At 40.0% G+C, this 23,911-nt stretch overlaps 1 protein-coding gene across 2 annotated transcripts in view; it reads left to right on the top strand.

The window, feature by feature from the left end:
- The window catches only part of RERE (arginine-glutamic acid dipeptide repeats), a 427,549-nt gene that overhangs the window by 257,022 nt on the left and 146,616 nt on the right, over window positions 1–23,911 (top strand). For both annotated transcript variants that reach the window (XM_079924820.1, XM_079924821.1), the window contains 2 exons: window positions 59–155; window positions 11,475–11,579. In XM_079924820.1, coding sequence (XP_079780946.1) covers window positions 59–155; window positions 11,475–11,579 — 202 coding nt within the window. The remainder of the gene's footprint in view (window positions 1–58; window positions 156–11,474; window positions 11,580–23,911) is intronic.

Raw genomic sequence — 23,911 nt, 5'->3', positions numbered from 1 at the left:
GGAAACTCAATTATAATATCCTCCTAATTAACTTTTTTTTTGTGTGTGTGTGTGACAGACTCTGGAAGAGAACTTGTCATAACAGACCCAGTTATCAAGAACCGAGAGCTCTTCATTTCTGACTACGTTGACACTTACCACGCCGCTGCCCTTAGGTAAGCGCCAGAGATGTGTGGTCCTTCTGTGAAGGAGAAGTCATAGGCCACTGTAGGTAGAGAGTCTAAGCTGCCTGGATCTCATCTGGTAATCGTAATATCAATCACACTGCCCCTGTGGTCTCAGCAAGCTGACACTCTGGTGTTAACTTTGTGGCTTGTTGGGGTCTCAGAGGTTGCCTCTGTCTTCACTAACCTGTGTGAGAGGGAAAAACCACTTTTTTCTTTTAAAACCTCTCTAGAGTTTTGTATTTTATTTCCTTGAAAATTCGTTGCTAAAGTATTTAGGGTGGGGTGTTATACAGATTATTTCCTGAAGATTCAGTCACTGCCAAGATAGATTTAAAAAAATGGATGAAACAAATACGGCAGCATGTAATTGTAGGAGAATCTAGGCAGAGTTCATAGGAATTTTCATTGCCCTGTATACTTTTAAATTTCTGTGTGTATGAAGAGTTTACTACTAAAAAGCTTGGGAGTAGGGAAAACATACGGAAGATTTTATTCTGAGGTAACATTGCTGCTAGCCTTAATGTCTTAGGTAATAATGCCAAAAAGTGACCGTGAGCCTCTGCTTCACACCCTCTGGTAGTTTCTGTCCCTTTCAAGAAAAAGATAACCTATTTACTCTGGTATATTTTGTTTATGAGGGGAAGAATTGGGACTTCTTAGGTGGTAAAGGAAGTAAGGACAAGTGATTTTATTATACCTTTTTCCCCACTGAAAATAACAAAATGGTGAAAGAACCACTTTCTCTGTTAAAGAACATGGTTTAAAAAAAAGTCATAGGGGGACTTCCCTGGTGGCGCAGTGGTTAAGAATCCGCCTGCCAATGCAGGGGACACTGGTTCGATACCTGGTCCCGGAAGATCCCACATGCCGTGCAGCAACTAAGCCTGTGCACGCACCACAACTACTGAGCCTGCGCTCTAGAGCCCGCGAGCCACAGCTCCTGAGCCCGTGCGCCACAACTTCTGAAGCCTGCATGCCTTAGAGCCCTGCTCCGCAACAAGAGAAGCCACCACATTGAGAAGCCCGTGCACTGCAAGGAAGAGTAGCCCCCGCTCGCCACAACTAGAGAAAGCCTATGTGCAGCAACGTAGACCCAACGCAGCGGCGGGTGAGGTGGGGGGAGTCATAGGGATTTGCTGGCTTTTAGCTTAACTACAATGAGATACAGTAATTTCTCTATTATATTGCTCAGATGGTATTCAGTAAAACCATCTGGAGTCTCTTGTGCAAAGCTACATAGCTAAAGCCAGTTATTTGAAGGCAAATTAGTAGCAACTTTTAATATAGGGCAGGTTTTGGCAAACTTTTTAGGCCAGATAATTTTTCACGGTCTCTGTTGCAACTATTCAGCTCAGCCATTGTAGTACAAAAGCCACAAGCAACATGTAAATAAATGAGGTGGCAGTGCGCCAATGGAGCTTTACTTGAGGACACGGAAATTTGAATTTCATTTAATTTCCACACGTCAGGAGATATGACTCTTCTTTTGATTTATTTTTTAGCCATTTAAAAATGGAAAAACCATTCTTAGTTCTCAGGCTGTACAAGAGCAGGTGGCGGGCCAGATTTGGCTTGTTGCAGACTGCAGTCTGCCAGGCCCCGCTGTAAGGGAGGGCGTGTATGTGGTTAGATTTGGCTTCCTACAGGACTTCAGATACATTTAGAGAATTCATGCAGTGTTTTATAAACTTCTAACAAAATTCCCCCAAGCTTTTCGTGTCTTCTTGGCGGTGGCTTTCCAATCTTAAACTTGCATGCTCAACAAAGCAAGTTAACGGAAGGTTGTATAGATTGATGGAACCATTAAATTATTAGCTAAGACAGTTGACTTGGTCCTGGGATTATTTCTTATCTGCTTTGCATGCTCCCTCGCCCCCCATCTTATTTCATTGATTGAGATGAATGATTTTTAAGCAATTTAGAGTTGAAGTTAAGTAAATACGTGAGATATGTAACTCTGGTCATTCAACAGATTTTGATATATTTGCTTAAAGTGAATATATTTGAATATTGATCAGAGACTGTTTCAGTTTGTAGAGTCATTTTATACTATAGCATGTTTAGAATGGGTTGTCCCAGGTAATTCTAGCTGGACCCGGATGAATTTACTTTCGCTAGGTTTACAGTCAGGTGTCTTCTGTAACTGTACAGGTTACTGTCTCTTCACTGACCACCAAAGAGCTGGAGTGCTAAAGTGGTGATCTTCCTTTCCTGTGTATGTGACCAGAACCCTTATTGATTAGTTTTTTTCTCCTGTGGTATTTTCTTTAAAGTGGTCATACAGTGATTTTATAAAGCTGTCATCTTAAATTTGACTTTGTTGGCTTCAAATAGAGCATCTCTTCTGTGACTTGACAGTTGGGTTTTTTTCAAAGACACCAGATGAATGTGACCACATGGTTACTGGTGGTCTGGCCTAGTAGCTGCTCAGTAATCCTTATGGGTGTGTTGACGTTTGCTTGCATCTGGGGCTCATCTGGGGGGTTCTTGCTGTTGCTTAGTAATCTCTCCTGGTTCTCAGAGTGCTCACTGTAAGATCATCTCTGATAAAAGCAGAGTTGAGTAGCCGTGCCCCCCGGAATCTCTATTTATTCCTTACCTCTTCACTGAAGCAAGATTACTTTAATTTTAAAGTAAGGGGGTGGGGGTTAGGCTTTCATTTTTCTTCCCACTTTTTCCTTCACCATTTATCCAAGAAAGAATTTTTTTCTTTCTCCACAGATATAAAGTCGTACTGCCAAAAATAAGTTCAGTTTTGAAAGAGGACAAATAAAATAGGCCGTAGGCACATGAAAGAGGATCAAGTGAATGTACTGAAAAAAACATGGAGGACAAAAAAGAAAGAAGAAGACAGTGTTAGTGCTTAGCACCATTCTTCTCAGAGATCAAAGTGCTCAGCGGTGTGGATTCTTTCGGCTCACAGCACTCCGAGGGGCTCTTGCCATTCCATTCACTCAGGAGGAGACCGGTGTATAACTTTCTCTTTCAAGCCGGTGCTGGGGTTGGGCTATAAAGGAAGAGAGAGCTTTGTCCTTTAGGCATCATGAATCAAAAGGAAAACAGAACTCCTCGGCAGCCTCTCTGTGTAAATTGAGACTGTAGCATTTCCCTACCCAAACCAAATTTATTCCGAGAAGAGATGGTGGCATCTTCACGGTTGTAGATGTCTGTGTTGAGGGTCCAGCATTACTGCTCTGCTGCTGTTTTTGAATTCTTGCTTTGGCTGCCCCTCATTCCTGCCTTTCAAGCTAAGCTTCTACAGCTGTTTATTTTCTTTTCTTCGTTACGTTTATCAGTAACCATATAGTAATACTGTGTTAGTATCTTGAGTGGAGTATTTTTGAGTTGTCCTTGTTCCCAGGTTAAGTATTTTTGGCTGACGCTGGTATAAAAGAAAAAGCTCCAGATTGAAATTGGAAGACTTCAGTTTGAATCCTGGCTTTACCACATAGTTTTGTGACCAAGGTCAAGTTTGTTAACCTTTGTGCCACCTTTTTAACAAATTTATTTAAAGTCACATGATTAAGTGACAGAACCCAGAACTGGTTTTATATCCAGTAAGGTACAGAGCATGAAAAAGCCTCTTGCAGAGAGAGTATCTCACACTCAGTAGTATGAGTAGTGCTCATGAATCTGAATTGGTTTCTTAAAAGCATAAAAGGAAAAAAAGGAAAAGTGAAATTCAATATAATTCTGTATTAAGTTATTGGTGGTACAGTGACGTAGCATCCACTTATTTTATTTCTCTGTGGCCTCTAGGGTGGATTGTTTGGATACTCAGCACTTGAGGCACGGGGAGGAGTGTTCAGCTCGGAGCCATTTGTAGATGCTCTGAGAATGAGCAGATTAGTGTGTAGCTTGCAATTTGTTTGCCATGGTAGTATTTTTACCCTAAGGGTAATACTTTATTGATGATCGAAGGATCAAGAGCGATTGCTTTGTGATTGGACTCTGAACATGTGGCCTGGACAACACTTTTGGGCTTACTGTGCAGCTGTAACAGTGAGTTCTCAAGCATTGACTGTGCAGGGCAGACAGGAGATCCTAACGCTTCCGTCGGCTTGAGGGCTACTTTCCAGCCTTCTGATTATCTGCTTCCTATTGGGGAAAAAAATACCCAAGGTAGGTTACAGGTTACAAGGTATCATTTCACCTAGGAATTCATATTAATAGGAGTATGTTCTAGAGTGAATTTACCAGAAGCCCAGGGCCAAGAAATCCTAAACTAGGTCTTTAGGGCTTCTAATTGCCCTTTTTCCATTCCAAATCAATTTATCTCCTTCCTTTGTTACGGGAAGCTAGCGTCACATATGTGTAGTGATTGAAACAGATTAATTACGTCTTGGTACAATTCCCCAACCATTCCTCAGAACTTAACAAAGTTCCTTTAGTTTCTGCAAGTTCCCTAAGGGGTTTCGTGAAGTCTCAGAGCTCTTAGTTTTGCAACTTAAGATTCATTTCCTGGCTTTAGTCTACAGTTCTTTTTATATGCGAAATAACTCTGGCCTACGGCATTTTTATTGTTTTGTCTGTACATGCTTAGTACTTCATTAGACACCATAACTTGTCAGTCCCTTATTTCTTTATTCATTCATCATTTAACACATTATTGAGCTGCTCATCCTAGGGGAAGGGCTGTGGAGGTGCTGGGAGCACCTAACTGAGTAACACGCTCTCTCTGCTCTTGAATACGTCATAGTCTTTTAAAAATTCTTCTGTTCGGAGCTACTTTTGGGCACATAGAAAAGTTGTAGGTACTGAGTTTCCATGTATCCATCTCCCAGTCTTCATTTGTGTGAGCATCTTATGTAACTTCGGTACAGTTGTCAGGAACAAGAAATAGCATTAGAACAATACCATTGAACTAAAGACCCTATTTGAATTTCACGGATACCTTACTTTGTTACAGCTGCTGGAAGCAAAAGACCATAGTCTGGGTGGCTTATAAACAACAGAAATTTCTTTCTCAGAGTTCTGGGGGCTAGAAGTCCGAGATCAGGGTGCCAGAGTTCTGGTGTGCAGACCGCTGGCTTCTCCCTGTGTCCTCACGTGGCCCAGAGCAGAACCACGAGATTCGTTGTACCCCTCCCCTTTTCTTTACTGGTAACTTCTTTCTTCAACAGTGAAAAACTCAGTTCTTATTGTTTAAAAAAAAAAAATATATATATATATATATATATATATATTTTTTTTTTTTTTTTTTTTTACGGTATGCGGGCCTCTCACTGTTGTGGCCTCTCCCGTTGCGGAGCACAGGCTCCGGATGCGCAGGCTCAGCGGCCATGGCTCACGGGCCCAGTCGCTCCGCGGCATGTGGGATCTTCCCAGACCGGGGCACGAACCCGTGTCCCCTGCATCGGCAGGCGGACTCTCAACCACTGCGCCACCAGGGAAGCCCTAAAATATATTTTCATTTGCTTATTTTTATCCAATTCTATGGTACACATAACTTAGTTTCAGAATTTGTAACCCATGTGCCTGTGAGAAGCACGTTTACTGACTACATTTTTGTCTTTAGTCTTATGTATAGTATATAGGCAAGAGCCTGTTTTCTAAAGTTGCTCAGGTCAGTTCTGTTTTTCGTTTTTCGTAGCTCCTTAGGTGTGGTTGTGTTACTCATTTGTAATATAGCTGGGTTCATTCTTTAGACTTTGCATTCTATTTTTGGTTCCTCTTGGTTGATTTGGACTGTCTGTTTATTTTCTGGGTAAGGAAGGGTTTGTGAACTATTGCTGTGGCTCACAGGGTCAGAGCTATAAGAAGATACAGTCTTCAGCCCCCCTACCTGCTATAGATGACTGATGCTTTTACTTCTTAATTTATCCTTCTTGCATTTTCTTTTCACAAATGAGCAAATACATGTCTATTTTCTTATAACTTCTTCTTTCTTATGTGAGGGGTAGCATACTATAGATAGTCTTTTGTGCTTTGCTTTTTTTCACTTAGCGGTATGTTCTGGAAGTTGCTCCTCAGAGCTCATTCTCCTTCATAGCTGTGTAGTACTCTGTTTTGTGGGTGTACTGTGGTTTCTTCACCTGCTGTCTTGTGTATATGCATGTAGGTTGTCAATGAGTGAGTTTGAGCATATTTTTGTCTATATTTTTGTGAATTGTCTGTTCATGTCTTTTCTGTTGGGTTGTTGTCTTTTTGTCTCTCACTTTTTAAAAGTTCTTAATATGCCTGTTGCAAGTATTCCCTCAGGACTTTGAGTCATAGTTAGAAAGCCTTGCCCTACACCACTTTTTAAAGATAAATTCTACCCAGCTGCCCCAGTACCATCTACTGTCTTTACCTCAGTGGTTTGAGATGCCACCTTTGTCATATATTACTTTCCATATGTATTCTGGACTTGATATTCTATTTCCTATGTCTAGATATGTGCTGGCACTGCACTCTTAATTATAGAGGCTTTATAGTATGTCTTAATGTCTGATAGGGCTAGCTCCCCCCCTTTTTAGTTATTTGATTTTTGCACATGAATATTAGTAGAACTTGTTTTATTCCATAAAATAGCTAGCTGGTGTTTGTATTAGGATTGCCTTGAATTTATAGATCAAGTTTGGAGAAATGCTATGTTGAGTTTTCCTATCCAGGTGTTTTCCCATTTGTTTGTATTTACTTTTGTGTCTTTGAGGAGTGTTTAAGAATTTTCCTCAAACATTTAAGAAAATTAAATTTAAAAGTGGAGAGGCAGAGGGGCTTCAGTGGAAGTAATGTTGTATATTGTTATACTTAGAGCAGTCGCTAGAAAACTATGTGGAGTGATAACACTCGGAATACCATAAATAAATCAAGATGAAATCCTAAAAAAATGTTCAGATAACCCACAGGAGGGCGAGAGAAACAAGAACTAGAAATAGAAAAGAAACTTAAAAAAGAAAAGGTACTATGCCTGTCATTAATCAAATGGCTTACAATAGACACGATGCTGACCTGTCTCAAAATCTTTTTTCCCCTTGTTTCCGGGTAAGAGTGACAGTAATAGCTGTAAACAGACAAGCTACCGTAAGCAGTCTTTGTGAGCTTGTGCACCTCTTCACGAGTTTCTTTGAGGTTCGCATATGTCTGGGGGTGTATGAAGACTCGCTCAATTATGGGTACAGTTTAAGGGAATGAATCTCTGGGCCACAGTTTCCATTTGTATTTCTCTGCTTGCCTGAGGAGGTTCTCTCCTCTTTTTCATCCCCTTCAGATGGCCTTCTCCCACCAGGCACAGGACTCTAGATGGTGCAGTGCCCAGGGCGTAACTGGGGGGCGTCACAGCAAAGCACTACTTGAACAAGTCTTTTCCAGGGAGCCCTTGTTACTGCTGAATAAAAGGACCCTAAGACATGGTGCTTCCCTGTCTTTAGTCTTATTTCTGGTAACAGTGAAGATATGGGGAATGCAGAACCTGAGGAAGCTGGGAAAGCAGCTGTTTCAGCAAGGTGGACATGATTGCAGTTTTCTCTTAACAGTCTCTCTGCCTCCATTTCACAAACTGTCAAATAAATATACTGTTTTGAGCAAGAGCATGGTGAAAAGAGAGCCCTGGAGAAAGACACTGAGTGCTTAAAATGGTACACATGTACACACTTTTACTTTAAAGTGTAAGCACTACTCTTCAGCAAGAGGCGATATGAAGAATATTTCAGAACGGATGGCAGCCAGTCAGAACCAGCCACGGTCAGCCTCCCGGCCCCTGTCAGCCCTGTCTTCCACTCTGCTTTGCTACTGCGGGCCCCTTACCCGGCAGGGATAGACACTTCCAAGAGCCACAGCTATATGCTAGTGACTGGTGTTTTATTTTCTCCCAATGCTTTTTTTTTTTTTTTTTTTAATATACAGAAAAATTCAGATTTTAAGTTTACATTTCCATAAATTTTGGCAAATTTGTTTGACACTAAACAAGGCATGGGATATTCTCATCATCCCAGAAAGTTCCCTTCAGCTCCTGTTCTCTCTAAACTTCCCACCCAGAAACAACCACTATTCTCATTTCTCCTACCATAAATTCCTTTTTGCTGTTCTAGAACTTCATATAAATGGAATCATACAGTATGTAGTTTTTTTGTGTCTGGCTTCTTTTACTCAACATTTAATTTTTGAGATTTTTCTTGATGGGTTATGTATCAGTAGCTCTTTTCTATATGTTGTTGTGTAGTAATCTCATTGTAAATTATACAATACTTTGTTTACCCGTTTCTTTGTTGATGGACATTTGGTTTGTATTTAGGCTAGTATGAATAAAGCAGTTATGAACAACAACAAAAGCACAGTGAAGGAAATAATAATGATAAAAGCAGAAATTAATGGGGAAAAACATTAGATCTAATTAATCAAATGCTTTAAGAAATTCTAGTATTTTATTCAAAAATACCTTATGGGGCTTCCCTGGTGGCGCAGTGGTTGAGAGTCCGCCTGCCAATGCAGGGGACACGGGTTCGTGTCCCGGTTTGGGAAGATCCCACATGCCGCGGAGCGGCTGGGCCCGTGAGCCATGGCCGCTGAGCCTGCGCGTCCGGAGCCTGTGCTCCGCAGCGGGAGAGGCCACAACAGTGAGAGGCCTGCGTAACGCAAAAAAAAAAAAAAAAACCTTATGGCCAACTGGGATTTATTCCAGGCATGCAAGGTAGGTTTACTATTCAAGACTCTGTTAACATCTAATAGCATGTTAATAAGTCTAAGGAAGAAACCTGTCTCCTAAGCGATGATTATGATACGGTTATTCTAAAGCTATTTAATGGGAACACCTGGGAGGCTTTTCCACTAAGGTCAGGAACAAGGTGAGGATGTCCTTTATTTCCACTACTTTCCACATTTTTATTGTATTAGAGGTGCAACTTAGAGGCTTAAGAAAGGGTAAAGAAAAAGTGAAACTATGTGTATTTGCAAATAAAGTTAGCATGTTGGGAAGACCTCAGAGAATCAGTGATTAAGCTCTATCAAATGCTAAAAAATTTTGTTGAGTAGCAGGATATAAAATTAACATACAAAGATCAATACCCTTCACATAACCAAACGGGAAGCAAATAGAGGACACAGTGGTAGATAAAATCCCGTTTATTACAGCTTCATAGTAGTTTATCATATGATAGCCTTCTCTTCCTACTGCTTTGGATTTTCCCTAAGCCAGTTGTGTTGCCCTTCCCTGGGAACATTTTGGCAGTGTTTTTGATGGTCACAATGATGTGTGTGGGTGCTCTGCGGTAGAGGCCAGGGATGCTGCTAAATGCAGGATAGCTGCCAACAACGAAGGATTGATGTCTAAAATGCCAGTAGTGCTGAGACTGGGAAACCTTGTCTTAAACATAACTGATTTCCAATGCTTGTGTTTAGAATTGTGGGTTAGAGGAGTTTCTATGTGTTTAATTAATTAATTATTCAAGTTTAAGGATAAACTTAAATTTGAGTAATAATCAAGAATAATAAAGGAAGAATTGCTTTCCTTTAGTAATGGACAATGATGAAGTAATTGATTTTGCACAGCGCGGAGCAGTGTACAACGTTTCATAGACTTCTCATTTGATCTTCGTAATATTTTTATGAGATAGGTATAATAGATGTACTTATCTCTGGTTAACTGATAAAGGGACTTACTTATTTCTTCTAGGCTTCAGGGATGAATCATTTCTGATAGATGGGTGATTAGTTGCAGAGCGAGTGCATTGTTCATCTAAAAAGTTGTCTTACCTGCCTATCCTTTTCCAGGAGCTCATTTTAGTTCCAGTTAAATACTAGAAGGATAGGTCCTGGGCCTGGAGAGTTGATACCTAGTCCATTTTTTCCTTTAATTGTATCGTGTTACCTACAAATCAGTGCTTCCAACAGAACTTGCCACGATGATGGAAATGTTATATAAATCTGTGCTGTTTGAGATGGTAGCCACTGGCTACATGTGGCTATTTAAATACACATTAATTGAGATTAAATAAAATTTAAAATTCATTTCTCTTCACTTATACCAGCCATATTTTAAGTGCTCAATAACCCTACATTATCTTCTAATCAGTAGTATCCAAAGGAACTTTAAGAAATCAGTAGTATTTTTGTTTAATTTTTAAAATGGAGCTTGTCTCAGCTCATCTTATCTTCTGCCCAGTACTGAGGCTTTGGTCACAGATTACTTAAGCCCTGTGGGAAAGGAGGATTTTTAATTGCTTTTCAATTTGTTAGGAAGTGAATGAATGTCCATCCCCATGTTGATATCCCTCAGTTTCTTTCACTAACACCTTGGCAATTAGCACATGTGTGTGTTGTTGACATGCCAACTCATGGAGTCCTTCTGGGAATGGAATGCCTGCTCACGCAGTGGGAGGTCACATCCCTGGAAGCATCTTGCAGGTTCGGTTGATGTGCCTTTGATCCTCCAATTCCATCTACTCTAATCATAGCCTTTGGCTTCCAGTTGATGTTAAAGTTGCTTCCTGTAACTGCTGAGGGAGTTGAAATTCTGAAAACCTCCCTGCCTTCTTTGGAACCCTGGAATTTCTCTCAGCACTCCTGTATGTATGTAGGTGTGTATAGTGGGATGGTGGGTCCTACTGCATGGTATAATGTAAATGACATTTATATTTGGTGCGTGGAAACGCTGCTTAAGGAGTTGTGTAGTATTGTAGAGTTTTCAGCTATATTGTGGTTTAACTTTTGTTAGTAGATGAACCTGGAAACCTTACTGCTCTAGTATTTCCACGGGAAAGCATTTTCCAGCTTAGTCAGTTAATGTTACCTGAAAATTTGGGAAGTGTGTGTTTGTATATTAGAACCCATCTATATATTTAAAATTAAAATTTCTCTAGGTTTTAATTTCCAAGACAGTTTATTTCTTCCACACTCAGAAGAAAAATATTTAACAGTTACACATTCTCCTTTTCGTAAGGTAGCAGGAAGAAAAGGCCCATTTTGCTTTGATGATTTACAGAGACTTTAGATGGATTTTTTTTTTTTTTGGTAAAGTAATGTAACTGTGGTTTAAATTTTTGCCCATCATTTCTAGTTTAATATCTTTTCATCACAATCCTGCCCTCAATTTGTCTTTGTGGTTTGATTAATTTTATTCTAAGACTAAAAGGCTGAGATAAAAGCAGTTAAGTTGTAGGTTAAAGCAGTCATGAAACAAAAAAATATAATATTGGACATTTTCTTATTTTGGGGGGTGAACTCCTGTTTTTCTGAACAGATACTTAAACAGTTTGTAGCCATATTCTACATGTTCTTAGAATACCATGGATTTAGTTACATCTTCCCCCACCTCTGCTTTTCTAGTAGTATTATGGTTTGCAAAGCTGTTGAGGACATTACTAACATTTTTTGTTCATTTATTTTCAGAGGGAAGTGCAACATCTCCCATTTTTCTGACATATTTGCTGCTAGAGAGTTTAAAGCCCGAGTGGATTCATTTTTCTACATATTAGGCTACAACCCTGAGACGAGGTAAGTGAGTCACTCGGTCCCACTCCGTGAGAACTTTGGCTTTTTTCACATGCCTGGGTATGTCTGTGTATACTTCTGGGCATATACTGATAAGATGGAAAAAAAGACACAAAGTCCTGTAGTAAATAAACCTCTTTGGGAGGAGTTGTAGTACTTAATGTCTTTGGTGTCTTTAGCAGCTTATTGTTTGCTTTTTTGTTGTTGTTAAGAAAAGGAAAAGTAAGACAGTTTGGGTTTGGAGAGGGCAAGAAAAGACAGATGTTTAGTTGGTGTGTGTTTTGAACTTATTATGAATTGTACCCTCATGCCCATTCAGTCAAGCCTTCCATACCTTACTGAAAACACCTAGGACATTATGGAAAGTTCGTTGATTAGTAATTTGTTCACTTAATAAAACCCCAGGAACACTCACTGAAATACCTCTAGTAAGACTGCTGGTATGAGATGGACACATCCAGTTCTCAACTGTCTTGGTAAGATCTATATCACAGGTAGAATTATTATTTTTTAAATGAAAAGCAATAGAGTCAAAATAATTTAACAGAAAGAATTCTTTGTTTATGTCTCTGATAGGCTGTAGTTTTAACTCAGCCCATGGAAGAACTTCTGTAAGAGTGTATGTGTTCATATTTATCTTGTATCAATCATGTGACTGTTTTATTAAGGATTTGAAAAAACAGAGAAGGTTATTAGGCGATCAGGTAGTCTGTGCACAGGACAGTCAGGGCATAATCTAAAACTATAAGGACTGAGAAAGAAATAAAAGATGCTTGGCTCAAGGAAGTTAGTAGAAAGAAGTACATTAAGTATAATTGGCAGATGGGTACCACTTGAGTGAAAACCTCTTCATGGAGGATGCTGAGAAATTATATGTAAAATTTAGAATGTTGCTGTTCAGACCGTCAAACTAGGGTCAATAAAAGGCAACATATTCTTTGTTGTGGTTGTAAGAGGCTGCATAAAGCTCTATTGGGACATATACATGTGTCTCTCTCCATATATATACTAGACAACAACTATGCTCACCTTTTTTGCTTACCTTTTTTTCTTTAAAAAACAGTGACTTTGAGCTTTTGTTTTCATTTTCAAAAGTATGCCCTATTCCAATGGCAAAGAAGCTGATCAATGGTAATATTTCAAAAGCATCTTATATTGTGAAATGTTTATATTACATATGCATTTATTAACTGCCTGGACATGTCTTCCTGTTGCCCAAGTGAAGTGTTGGACACTCCGAGTTGGATTTCTGTCTGGATGCACAGTAGCCTGTTATTTCAGTGATGCCATGTTTATTTAACTATTTGATAGGTGGCTGTCATATTGCACAAGTTAGATTGTTTCAGGGAATTGACCAAATAGCTTTTGAGTTTTAAGTGTTTAGCTCTTGGGTTCATAATAGCCAAGCAGGCTTACTTTTCACTAGTTTTGGTTATACACCTGTTTTTGCTGAATGTTCATTTAAAGTGATATGTAACTTATCTGTGTAAGCTGGAGACTCACACAGGTTCTTGTCTCATTTTTTATTGTATGTTACTGGTAGTCATTCAGAGTGATACTTCCCATCAGTTTTGTTTTAAACTATTGGTTAGGCATGCGATAGAGGAATATATTATTACTTATCTCACCCGAAAAAGCAACACAGAGACATACCTGTAGCAGCGTGTTTACAGGATCTGCATCCTGAAGCACTTCTTTAGTGCTTTGACCTTAGTCCCGTTTGTTCATTTCTGTGGCTCTGTTCCCCGAGTCCAGCTTGTGCTTGGCATAGTGGAAGTGCTTGGGGGTTGTTGGATGAATTGAAGTGAACAAATATTTGAATGTCTACTTATTAGTGATAAGTCTGTGGCAGGTCTCAAACTTCTCACAGAGTGAGTGTGAAAATTTGCAGTGATAAAGCCAGTGTGGCCCAAGCTCACTGGCTTCACCATGAGCACTACTTTCTACCTCTGAAGTTTGGGGTTTGGTGCACACTTCCCATAGCTGCCCAAATTATCAACACTGTGTGTGTGATTTAACAGAGTATAGAAAACTGTTTCCTCCACCTGGCTTATGCACAGCCCAGTCCTTCGAATGCTTGGGGTGCATGCCCTTGCAGAACTTACCTCTGTTTCTGTCTTTGTTTCAGGTCTGTGAGGGATGGGGCAGTGTGATGAGCTGGTCTCCCTCATTTTAGATGAGTGAGACTAGCATGTAACTGTGGCTGTGTGGTGCTGTGTGCTGACTTGTTTTGCCCTGAGTCATCTGGGGAGGAATGTCAGACCGTTCTAATAATCTCGTGAGATGGCACGTTGATCAGTAAGACCACTGGAAGTTAAAGAATGGTGATTCTGTGACTCCAGACTTTGACGACTGTTCCCCTCCCCTTAAATAACGTGTGAACTCTAACTGAGCAATTAAAACTGAAGTTTAAGATAGAGTTGTTTCTCATAGCAAATTTTCTGATAGTAGTTAAAAGTTGACTTATGTAATTTTCCATAATTTTTTTAGCATCTTAGCTGGCACTGAATGATTGGGGTTTTTTTTCCTCTCACATTTATCACAGATCCTTTTAAAACCCCAATATCTGGCTACCTCCCCCCCACCACCTACTTATTTATTATATTTCTGAATATCGTGCCTTATCAGGGACCTGGTTGTCCAGAACTTTTTGGTTTGGTTGGCGAGCTAGTGGGGAACAGACTTTTATGAATTCTTTGGTCCATTGCCTTTAAAATTTGGAGAGGGTGGATTTCTTGTAGTCGGCATAGAATTACTTCGGTGTTATTAGGTATAAATTTATATTTCATTAATTATTTTTTTCTATTCAGAGTACTGATCATTACTATCAGTAAAGCATCCACAATAATACAGGTTCATAATCTCTTATTTTCAATTCTGAAATCTGAAAGCTCTGAGGATCAAAACATTTTTATGCTAAGTTGGGTGCTGAAATTCATTTGACCCTGAGGTCAAACTTGACCTGAACTGATGTGAGACTTTTTGTATTCTTTATTCAGTTCACTTTGTGTGGATTTGCACAGCTTTTACTACAAAGGTACCGATGTGATAGAATAGGGATTATTGCTCAGACACTGCTGTGGCATTACCCTGGTATATTCCCTGTAGTACCTTCTAAATCCAAAAATTTCTCAATTCTGAAAATCTTCTGGTCCTAAGGATCTTAGCTTAGGGGTTGTAACGCTGTGTTCCTGCTACCCACGACATTTAAGGAGCAAAACTTGGGCAAAAAATGTGGGGGCAGATGTTTCTAGCTTCAGGTAGAATTCAGGCTACGGGGGGCTGGTAGGTGAGAGAGGGCTTGAACCTTTGGTAATTGGGCTTTGCTTTTGGAATTTGTTTTGACGTTTCTGCACTCAGGGAGTGTTCACTGTTGCTCAATAAATAAGATTCACTCCAAATTTACTTCTGCAGTCAGCATACTCTGAACATAATGTCATCATGTTCTCATTTTCTTTGAAGGGTATGATCCAAAATCTAGTGAGAAACTTTAAAGTCAATAAATTTCAGCTCAGAGGTCTTAGTACATAAAGCCAGTAATCCTTATACATGAACTTGACCAAAACACCAGCATACTTGGTTGAACTAAAGTAGGTTGGTTCAAAACAATAAATAAATAAGGTAGGTTGGTTCTAGCTTGTAAAAAGAGCTGAGCATAGAGACCGGTTACATCTGTCCTTTTATTCTCCTTGTTGCTTTTTTATTTGTCTAGTACCTCATGGCCATTTAATCTGACTGCTTGATCCTTTTAAGACCAACAGCATGGAAGGATCTCCCCTTTTGGACGCAGGCAGCCTGGGTTCTGATTCTGTGCTCCCACTTCATCTTTGTGTCCATGGGTAAAGGTTGTACTTCCTGGACTGTGTTTTCCTCTTTAATAAAAATGGGGAAACAAAAACAGGGTAGCTTTTGTAAACTGTCATGTTTTTTTGTTCCTTTTCGGGAATTGCAAAAATAATTATAAATTTTCTTTTGAAGAAGAGATTGAGAAGTATCTTTTTTTTTTTTTAAACTCCGTAAAATGTTAAATCCAAAAGCAAAATATGAACTACTTCCCAAGATGTCTTGATTCTACCAGGTAGATCATTAACCATCTGGTTGTTTCTGCTGACATGTGGAGGTCTGAGCACTGGGGATTCTTGCCTCTGCTTGGAATATCAATTATAAAGTTCCTTGAATATATACGGTTGCTAAAAATGTAGGGTAAATTTCTTCACTGACCATGATGAAACTGACTCAACAATTAAAATAAATACGTGAGTAGTGTTGATGGGAAATAATACATTTCTACAGTCAGGATATTTTATTGAAAATTTGAGAACCAAAATTGAAAAAAAAATTTTATTGAGAAAGAGGTTTGGGCTTTTTATAGCAAACGAGCCTGTCCTCTTTGTAGCATGGAGGGTTTACTGAGTTTTGGTTGTCCTTTCCCCCATCTTCCCATCCCTCCACCTCTGCAGGTTCGGCCTATTAGCCAGTGCCTTTTTTATTGTGCTTTGACCTTTTCTGAGTCTATACCTTTCATTTCTTAGGAAAGTTCTCCTTACCTTTCTGCCTCAGGCCAGTGAGTTAGGAGGGGAAGGAAGTAATAGTGAATGGAGTCCCAGTAAGAACAAGTTTGCAGAGTGGCTACTTGAGAGGAGGTGCCTTTATTTTTAAATTATTAAGAGTGAATTTTACCAGGAACCAGTCCCTTTGTTTCCCTTTGCTAAATAAGAGTTCCTTGGGTCCCTAATGGGCGCAGTGGTTAAGAATCCGCCTGCTAAGGCAGGGGGACACGGGCTCGAGCCCTGGTCCGGGAAGATCCCACATGCTGCGGAGCAGCTAAGCCCGTGGGCCACAACTACTGAGCCCACGAGCCACAACTACTGAAGCCTGCGTGCCTAGAGCCCATGCTCCACAACAAGAGAAGCCACTGCAATGAGAAGCCCGCACACTGCAATGAAGAGTAGCTTCCGCTCGCCGCAACTAGAGAAAGCCTGTGTGCAGCAACGAAGACCCAATGTGGCCAAAAAAGTAAAATAGAATGTAGTATTCTGTGTATAGGTGGTCGCGGAGCAGTCCCGCGCTCTAATGCTAGTTTTATGTAAGTGTCAGTGGTCTCATCAGAGGCTTGGTCTGCAGCATGAAAAATCTGATTATATTCTTGGTTCTTTGCTTCTTGAACATGAGCCTTCTCTTGTTTAATCAGGTGGAAAACAAGTTGAGGGCTCAGATCTCATCTTCTGTCTTACCCAGGAGAGAATGTCCCTCGTCACCTGTGATCACCTGAATTCACCTGTGCCCTCTCTGCTTTTCTTCTTCTTCCAGGAAGCAGGGTTTTTTTCTTTTTAAAAGCAATATTGAGGCTTAAGTATTATTATCCTTATATTTAGAAGTAATCATAAACCGAGGCACTTGCAAGAATTTATATATATAATCTCCCCCATTACAGTGGCAATAATGTTACTGATAATAGCTATAGTTAGTGAGCACTGTGCACCTGGCACTGTGCTGAGTGTTTTACTTGTATGATTCATCTTTCTTTACTTCGTTTTGAAACAGTCTTGACCATACAGAACAGTTGCCAGTGCACTAGAAGATCTTTGTTTAACTGAACCATTTGAAAATAAGTTGTCACCATGAGGCTATATCACACTCTAATACTTCGTGTATTTCCTGTGAACAGGGGCATTTTTCTTGCATAACCACAATATAGCCTTCAAAATCAGGAAATTACCAAGTAAATATTATTGCCCTGGAATTCTCAGACCCCACTCAAGTTTTATAACAAAAGGCTATAGCAAAAGGAATCCAGTTCAGCATTATGTATTTGGTTGTCATATGTGTGTTTAGTCTCCTTCAATCTGGAAAAGTTTCTCAGTCTTTCCTTCACTTCATGACATTGGTACTTTGGAAGATTATATAGGCTAATTATTTTGTAGACTGTCCCTCAGTTTGCATTTATGATGTTTTCTTATCGTTGCATTTATATCGTCTGTCTTTGACAGGGACAGTACAAAAGTCATGTGTTCTTTTTCCTGCATCCGTTAGGTGCTACACAATTCTAGTTTGTCCCACTGCTGGTAATGTTCACGGTGATACATTGAATAAGGTGGTGTCTGCCAGGCTTTGCGATTGTACAATTTCTCTTTTTCCTTTTATAATTTTTTTTTTAAATCGGGTTATAGTTGCTTTACAATGCTGTGTTAGTCGCTGCTGTACAGCAGAGTGAATCAGCTATATATATACATGTAGGTATATATACCCCATCTAGGCCACCACAGAGCACCGAGCTGAGCTCCCTGTGCTGTACGGCCGGTTCCCACCAGCTATCCGTTTTACACCTGGTCGTGCACATACGCCACTCCCAGTCTCCCAGTGTATCGCCCCACCCCCACCCGTGTCCACACGTCCCTTAGTGACCATTCTGTAGGTGGTTGTTTTGAGATCCTGTAGATGCTTTCTTCCTCATCAAACTTCGAATTATTCATGTATCCATGGCAGGGTGGACTAATGGCTGCCAGTTTTATCCAGTTGTTCATAATCTGTTACTACCATTTTGAGGTCAGATTGTGCCAAATTTTGGAGAATGATACTTAGGAACCCAGATCTGGTGCTCGGTATGCTCATTACTTTGTATCACTGTTCTCAGGCCTTCTGCATGAACAGAGCTTGGGGGCTGAGGGGAAGGGAGGTAATGCACACTTTTACATCTACTTCCATATCTGTGTGTATGTGTATCCATGAGTTCACACCAAATTTTCCAACTCTAATCCAATAATACAAGGTTCCTGCAAGTTTTTTTTCCCTTTTTCCTTATTTGTAATTCTCACCTTTAACAGTAGAAAACCTCATCTCATTGTCCTTAATATCTTTACTTCCAATTTCCTATCCCAGACTCTGCTCTCTCTCACACATGGATGGGTTTTGACATCTTAAGCTGTATTTTTAGTAGGTTTATCTGTTGATATTTCTTAGTGCCACCTCAAGGAATCAAATTTATAACATCATCTGTTCAAGACGTATGCGATAACAACTACTACTACCATGAAGTGAAGGCTCACTCTGTCCTGGATTGTTTAGTTTTTAATTCCCGTAAAAGCTCATTGAAGTTGGTATTATCTTTATTTTATAAATGAGGAAAAGGAAAATTGATATTATATTAAACAGCTGCCTAAGGTTAGTAAACAGGAAATCCCAGCCCTGTTTGACTCAAAACCTTGTGCTCTTAACTTCTATGATTTCATCGTAGATTGATTCATATACAGCGTATTTTCTTCTGGCTGTGTTAGAAAATAACTTTTAGTCTTTCTAATGAAGAGAAAAACACGTGCTTACCAGAAAATAATGACAAATTCAAAAATTAAAGAAGCAAACTGTTATAATAATTCTATAACCTATATTTGTGTTTTTCCTTGAATATACATCTTTGTGCACCTGTATAGGTATAAGTGTATGTTTTAAGATTATAATTAAAATATTGTTTATACATAATTTACAAATAATCACGCATTCCTCTATTCGTTCATCATCTTCTGTTTTGAACATAGTACCACGTCATTAAACGTTTTACAAACATTTGTAATGAGCACCCTGTATACACCATCATATGGATGTCTCATAATTTATCTGTCCTCATATTATTGAACATCTGTGGGTTTTCCATTATTTAAATAACATGGTCAAATAACATTGTGACCATCTTTTTTCAACATAGATATTTATACTTCGGCTGTAAAGTGACAATCTAGATCTCCCTTATCTCAGTTAATTTGGATTTGAGACATTTCAAAATTCACTTCTGTTTTAGTGAAGTCAACTTTTCTACTCATCACAACTCATTGTCTGTATAGCTTTTGGGGGTGAGAAGCTAGAGCTGGATACGAACATTTTCTTGTTCACTTTTCCTCTGTCATCACATTTGCACTCTCAGAACATTTACCTGTGATGGCAAGTACTGGAGACAGTTGGGATGAGAATACGTGTATATTTGGAAACACAGCTGACTGAAGATGAAAGAACTTTAGTAAAATAGGACCAAAACCCAGATTTGATAATTCCAAAAACCGTTTGCCAGTAAACGTATACAAATACTGAATAAAATACAACAAATCTTTTAAATGCAGAGCTGAGCTCGCAAGAATTAAGAGAAACTGAAAAGTTCAGCAGCCTGCGGTGAGAGGGGTCGGGCCATTTGCTCATCTTCTTCACATGGTGTCTTTGGTTTTAACACGCACCAGGTACAGGAGATGGGGTCCTGATCTCAAGGATTTAGGGAGTTGGAGCTGAGAGCCTGTATAAAGTTAGGACCATCGAAGGCCTATTCTTTTGGTGGAAGGCTGAACTAGGTAACATATCTGGAACTAGAAGGAAATGACAGGGAAACCTGTCTGTGTTTGGTACTCCAGACCAAAAAAGGAAGAGGAGGAAAAGAAGGAGAACTCCCCTTATAACTCATAACTTTGGGCCTTGCCCCCAAGACAATTGGGGCTTGAATTTGTACTCTTGAAAAATACGAGACGGACTTCCCTGGTGGCGCAGTGGTTAAGAATCCGCCTGCCAATGCAGGCGACACGGGTTCGAGCCCTAGTCCGGGAAGATCCCACATGCCGCGGAGCAACTAAGTGCATGCGCCACAGCTACTGAGCCTGCGCTCTAAAGCCCGCGAGCCACAACTACTGAGCCTGTGCTCTAGAGCCCGTGCTCCGCAACAAGAGAAGCCACCGCAGTGAGAAGCCCGAACACCGCAATGAAGAGTAGCCCCCGCTCGCCACAACCAGAGAAAGCCCGCGCGCAGCAGCGAAGACCTGATGCTGTCAAAAACAAGCAAACAAACAAATAAATAAATTTATTATACATAAAAGAAGAAAAATACAAGAACTCCAGGATGAGAATATAATATAAAAAGTGGTTTCGGGCTTCCCTGGTGGCGCAGCGGTTGAGAGTCCGCCTGCCGATGCAGGGGACACGGGTTCGTGCCCCGGTCCGGGAAGATCCCACATGCCGCGGAGCGGCTGGGCCCATGAGCCATGGCCACTGAGCCTGCGCGTCCGGAGCCTCCGCAACGGGAGAGGCCACAACAGTGAGAGGCCCGCGTACCGCAGAAAAGGAAAAAAAAAAGAAGGTCTTGTGCCAGTGAGCTGCCCTGGACACCTGACAGAAACATGTACAATTTTGGAGGAAGGACACACTCTCATTGAAGAACCTGTAGGGTATATACAGGTAAAATATCTTTGAATGCTGAGCTCACTGTCAAAAATCACAAAATGTTGGAGGAAACTATGTGTCTTCAACTTGAATCAGATAAAATAAATGGTAAGATACACATTTAAGAACTTCAGTGCTAGAACTGTCAGGAAGAGACGATGTAATAGGCTTGAACGAAATAGAACTTTCATTTGTCTCTCATATAAGCAAAGTTTCAAAGGAAGCAGTCCTAGGCTGGTATTGGGCTCTGCAGATACCAGGGGCCACCTCTGTACCCTTAACTTCAGCTGTGACCTTGTGCTCAAGGAGGTGATGGAATGGTAGCCGTAACATCCAGATTGAAGGCTGGAAGAAAGAGGAAGTGGGTAAAAGAAGCATGCCTTCTCCCTTTAAAGGCAGTTTCCATAATTTGTACAGGACTTTTCCTTTTCTTCTCATTAGAACAAAAAGAAAAAAACCAGACTCACGCTTTACAGGTGAATTCTATCACCGTTCTAGAAAACAGAGAAAGAAGGTGTAGGTTCCCCAAGTTATTTTATGAGGCAAGTAAAACCTTTATTCCAAAACCAGATTGAAAAGTAAGATTTATAGGTCAGTTTTACTTACGAACATGCATTTAAAATGTTTAAATAAAATATTGGGAAATGGAATCTGGCAAAGCATTAAAAATATACTTGTTCAAGTTGGGTTTATAGAATACATGAATGGTTTAATAGTAATTTATCTGTTAACATTTTACCATTTTTTAACATATTGAAGAAGAAAGTATATACAGTCATCTTGATGTAGAAAAAGCACTTGATAAAATTCAACACCCATTCAGTACTTGCAGGGTGGGAGGTTCTTAGCAAGTTAACTGTAGAGTGCAGCTTCCTTATTCTGACGAATACTTACTGAAAACCTGCAGCAAACACCGTACTTAAAGGCAGAGTGTTGGAAATACTCTCTGTAGAATCAGAGACAATAGAAAGGTTCCCATGACCATCAAGACATGAAAATATACGAGGATCGGGAATGAAGAAATGAACCTTTATTAAAGGTGGTGCAATAATTTTTACCATAGAAAATCTGAGAAAATATGTGAACAAATGGTTAGAACCGGTAAGATAAATCAGCATGCTTACTGGATATAAGATCATTATAAATACAAAGCTCAGTTCCATTTGCGCACCAGGGACAATTTCAAAGTAACGTTTAAACAAGCTGTTTCTGAAACCTTTTCTCTCGAAGGGAAGTTAGTACTAATTAAAAGTCAAATAGAATATCTTTTTTCCAGTGAGTGTTTTTCTCTAGAGTTTCCTGAATGTTAACATTTCATTGCTAATTTTGTTTTATAACTTCTTTCTTTAAAAATTATTTATTTTATTTATTTATTTTTGGCTGCGTTGGGTCTTCATTGCTGCGCGCGAGCTTCCTCTAGTTGCAGCGAGCAGGGGCTACTCTTCATCGCGGTGCGTGGGCTTCTTATTGCAGTGGCTTCTCTTGTTGTGGAGCATGGGCTCTAGGCACGCATGCTTCAGTAGTTGTGGCTCGCGGGCTCTAGAGCGCAGGCTCAGTAGTTGTGGCACACGGGCTCTAGAGCGCAGGCTCAGTAGTTGTGGTGCATGGGCTTAGTTGCTCCACGGCATGTGGGATCTTCCCGGACCAGGGCTCGAACCTAAGTCCCCTGCATCGGCAGACTGCGCCACCAGGGAAGCCCCGTTATAACTTCTTGTTAGTAAATAAAACATTTTTCTATTTCTGGAGAGTAGAAAACACTTCAAAATTAAATCCAGGAAATTTCCATGTTGCAGCTCTTACTTTACCTTTGATAAACATAAATGTTCTGCTCACTAAACATTAAGTATTATAGTGGCAGAGTGATTATTCAGTTGGCTTTTATATAATAAACCTTTATAATTTTAGAAAGAATCTATTAGTATAATATATGCATTTCACCTGCTCAGCCCCCATTTAATGTATTTGGAAGTTTTAACCCTTCACTTGTTGTTCACTAAGGAGTAATTGGAGGAGAGAGGGAGGTCTAGGATCCAGAGGCAATGTAGATGTACCAGGATCACCGGCCTTCTGGGGAGACCTAGCAGGAGGCCTCAGAAGGAAGCACTAGGGCAACCCACGTGCAAGTTGCATGCAAATCCCTGCCGGCAGCCAAATGACAAGTTAGGGCAACATGGTGGCAGGAATGAGGTCCAGGCAGGTTGTTCAGTAAGGAAGTATCTAGTGTTCAAGACAACCAGTGGAAATAAGAAGCCCTGGGTCTTGGAGGCCTGTAAGTACTGAGTAAAGTTCCAAGGTGTCCTCAGCTCCAGACAAGGACTGGTCTGGGCAAACAGAGCCCGTTTCTAGAATTGAAATGTATGGTTAAAAGCGGCACACTGGCTCACTTAACTTTCAGGTTTTAGAGCTCCTTGATTTTCTCTGATGAGGAGGAGGGCTGATCGCATACTCTGAGGTTGGGTTGAATTTAGAGCTAGCTGGTTCTTGAGTGGATTCAGTTTGGGGATTTGAGCACTATGGAAGCAGGTGGGCAGGCAGGTCACTCATTGCCACTGGTGTGTCTGGTCTCCAGATTCCATGAAGATTGATGATTGAAGGCTAGTATAAATACTTTTTGTTTCATGTATTGAAAATTTTTTAGTTGGCATTTCATGTACATAACTTAAAAAAGAGTTACAAGGTTAGTACATAGAACTCTCGTGTATCTTCCATCCATTTCACCATTGTTACATTTTGCCATGTTTGCTTTATTATTTTATTTGCATTGATTTTAGTTTATGTAGTATTATTTAATTATCTTTTAAACCTTATTACAGATTTGCTTTATTATCTCTGTTTTTGCCCATTATTTTCTGTGTTTGCCATCTTTGCTTAATTATCCTCTCTATAGTATTTTCCTTTCCTGAACCATTTAGGAATGGATTGCAGATATCAAGCTTCTTTTCTCCCAGATATTTGAATGTCCAAGAACAAGGACATTCTCTTACATAACCATAGTATGGTTATCAAAATCAGGAGAGTTAACATCGATGTAATACCATGTAGTCTAACACAGTCCACACTCACGTTTTGCCAGTTTTTCTAATACTGACCTTCATAGTAATTCCCCCCCATGATCATGCATTGGTGTTTAGTTGTTGTATTGCTTT

Source organism: Stenella coeruleoalba (assembly GCF_951394435.1).
Source record: "Stenella coeruleoalba genome assembly, chromosome: 1".
Taxonomy (NCBI): Eukaryota; Metazoa; Chordata; class Mammalia; order Artiodactyla; family Delphinidae; genus Stenella; species Stenella coeruleoalba.
Note: the sequence above shows the minus strand (reverse complement) of the source record. Positions and strands in the feature narration are given on the sequence as shown.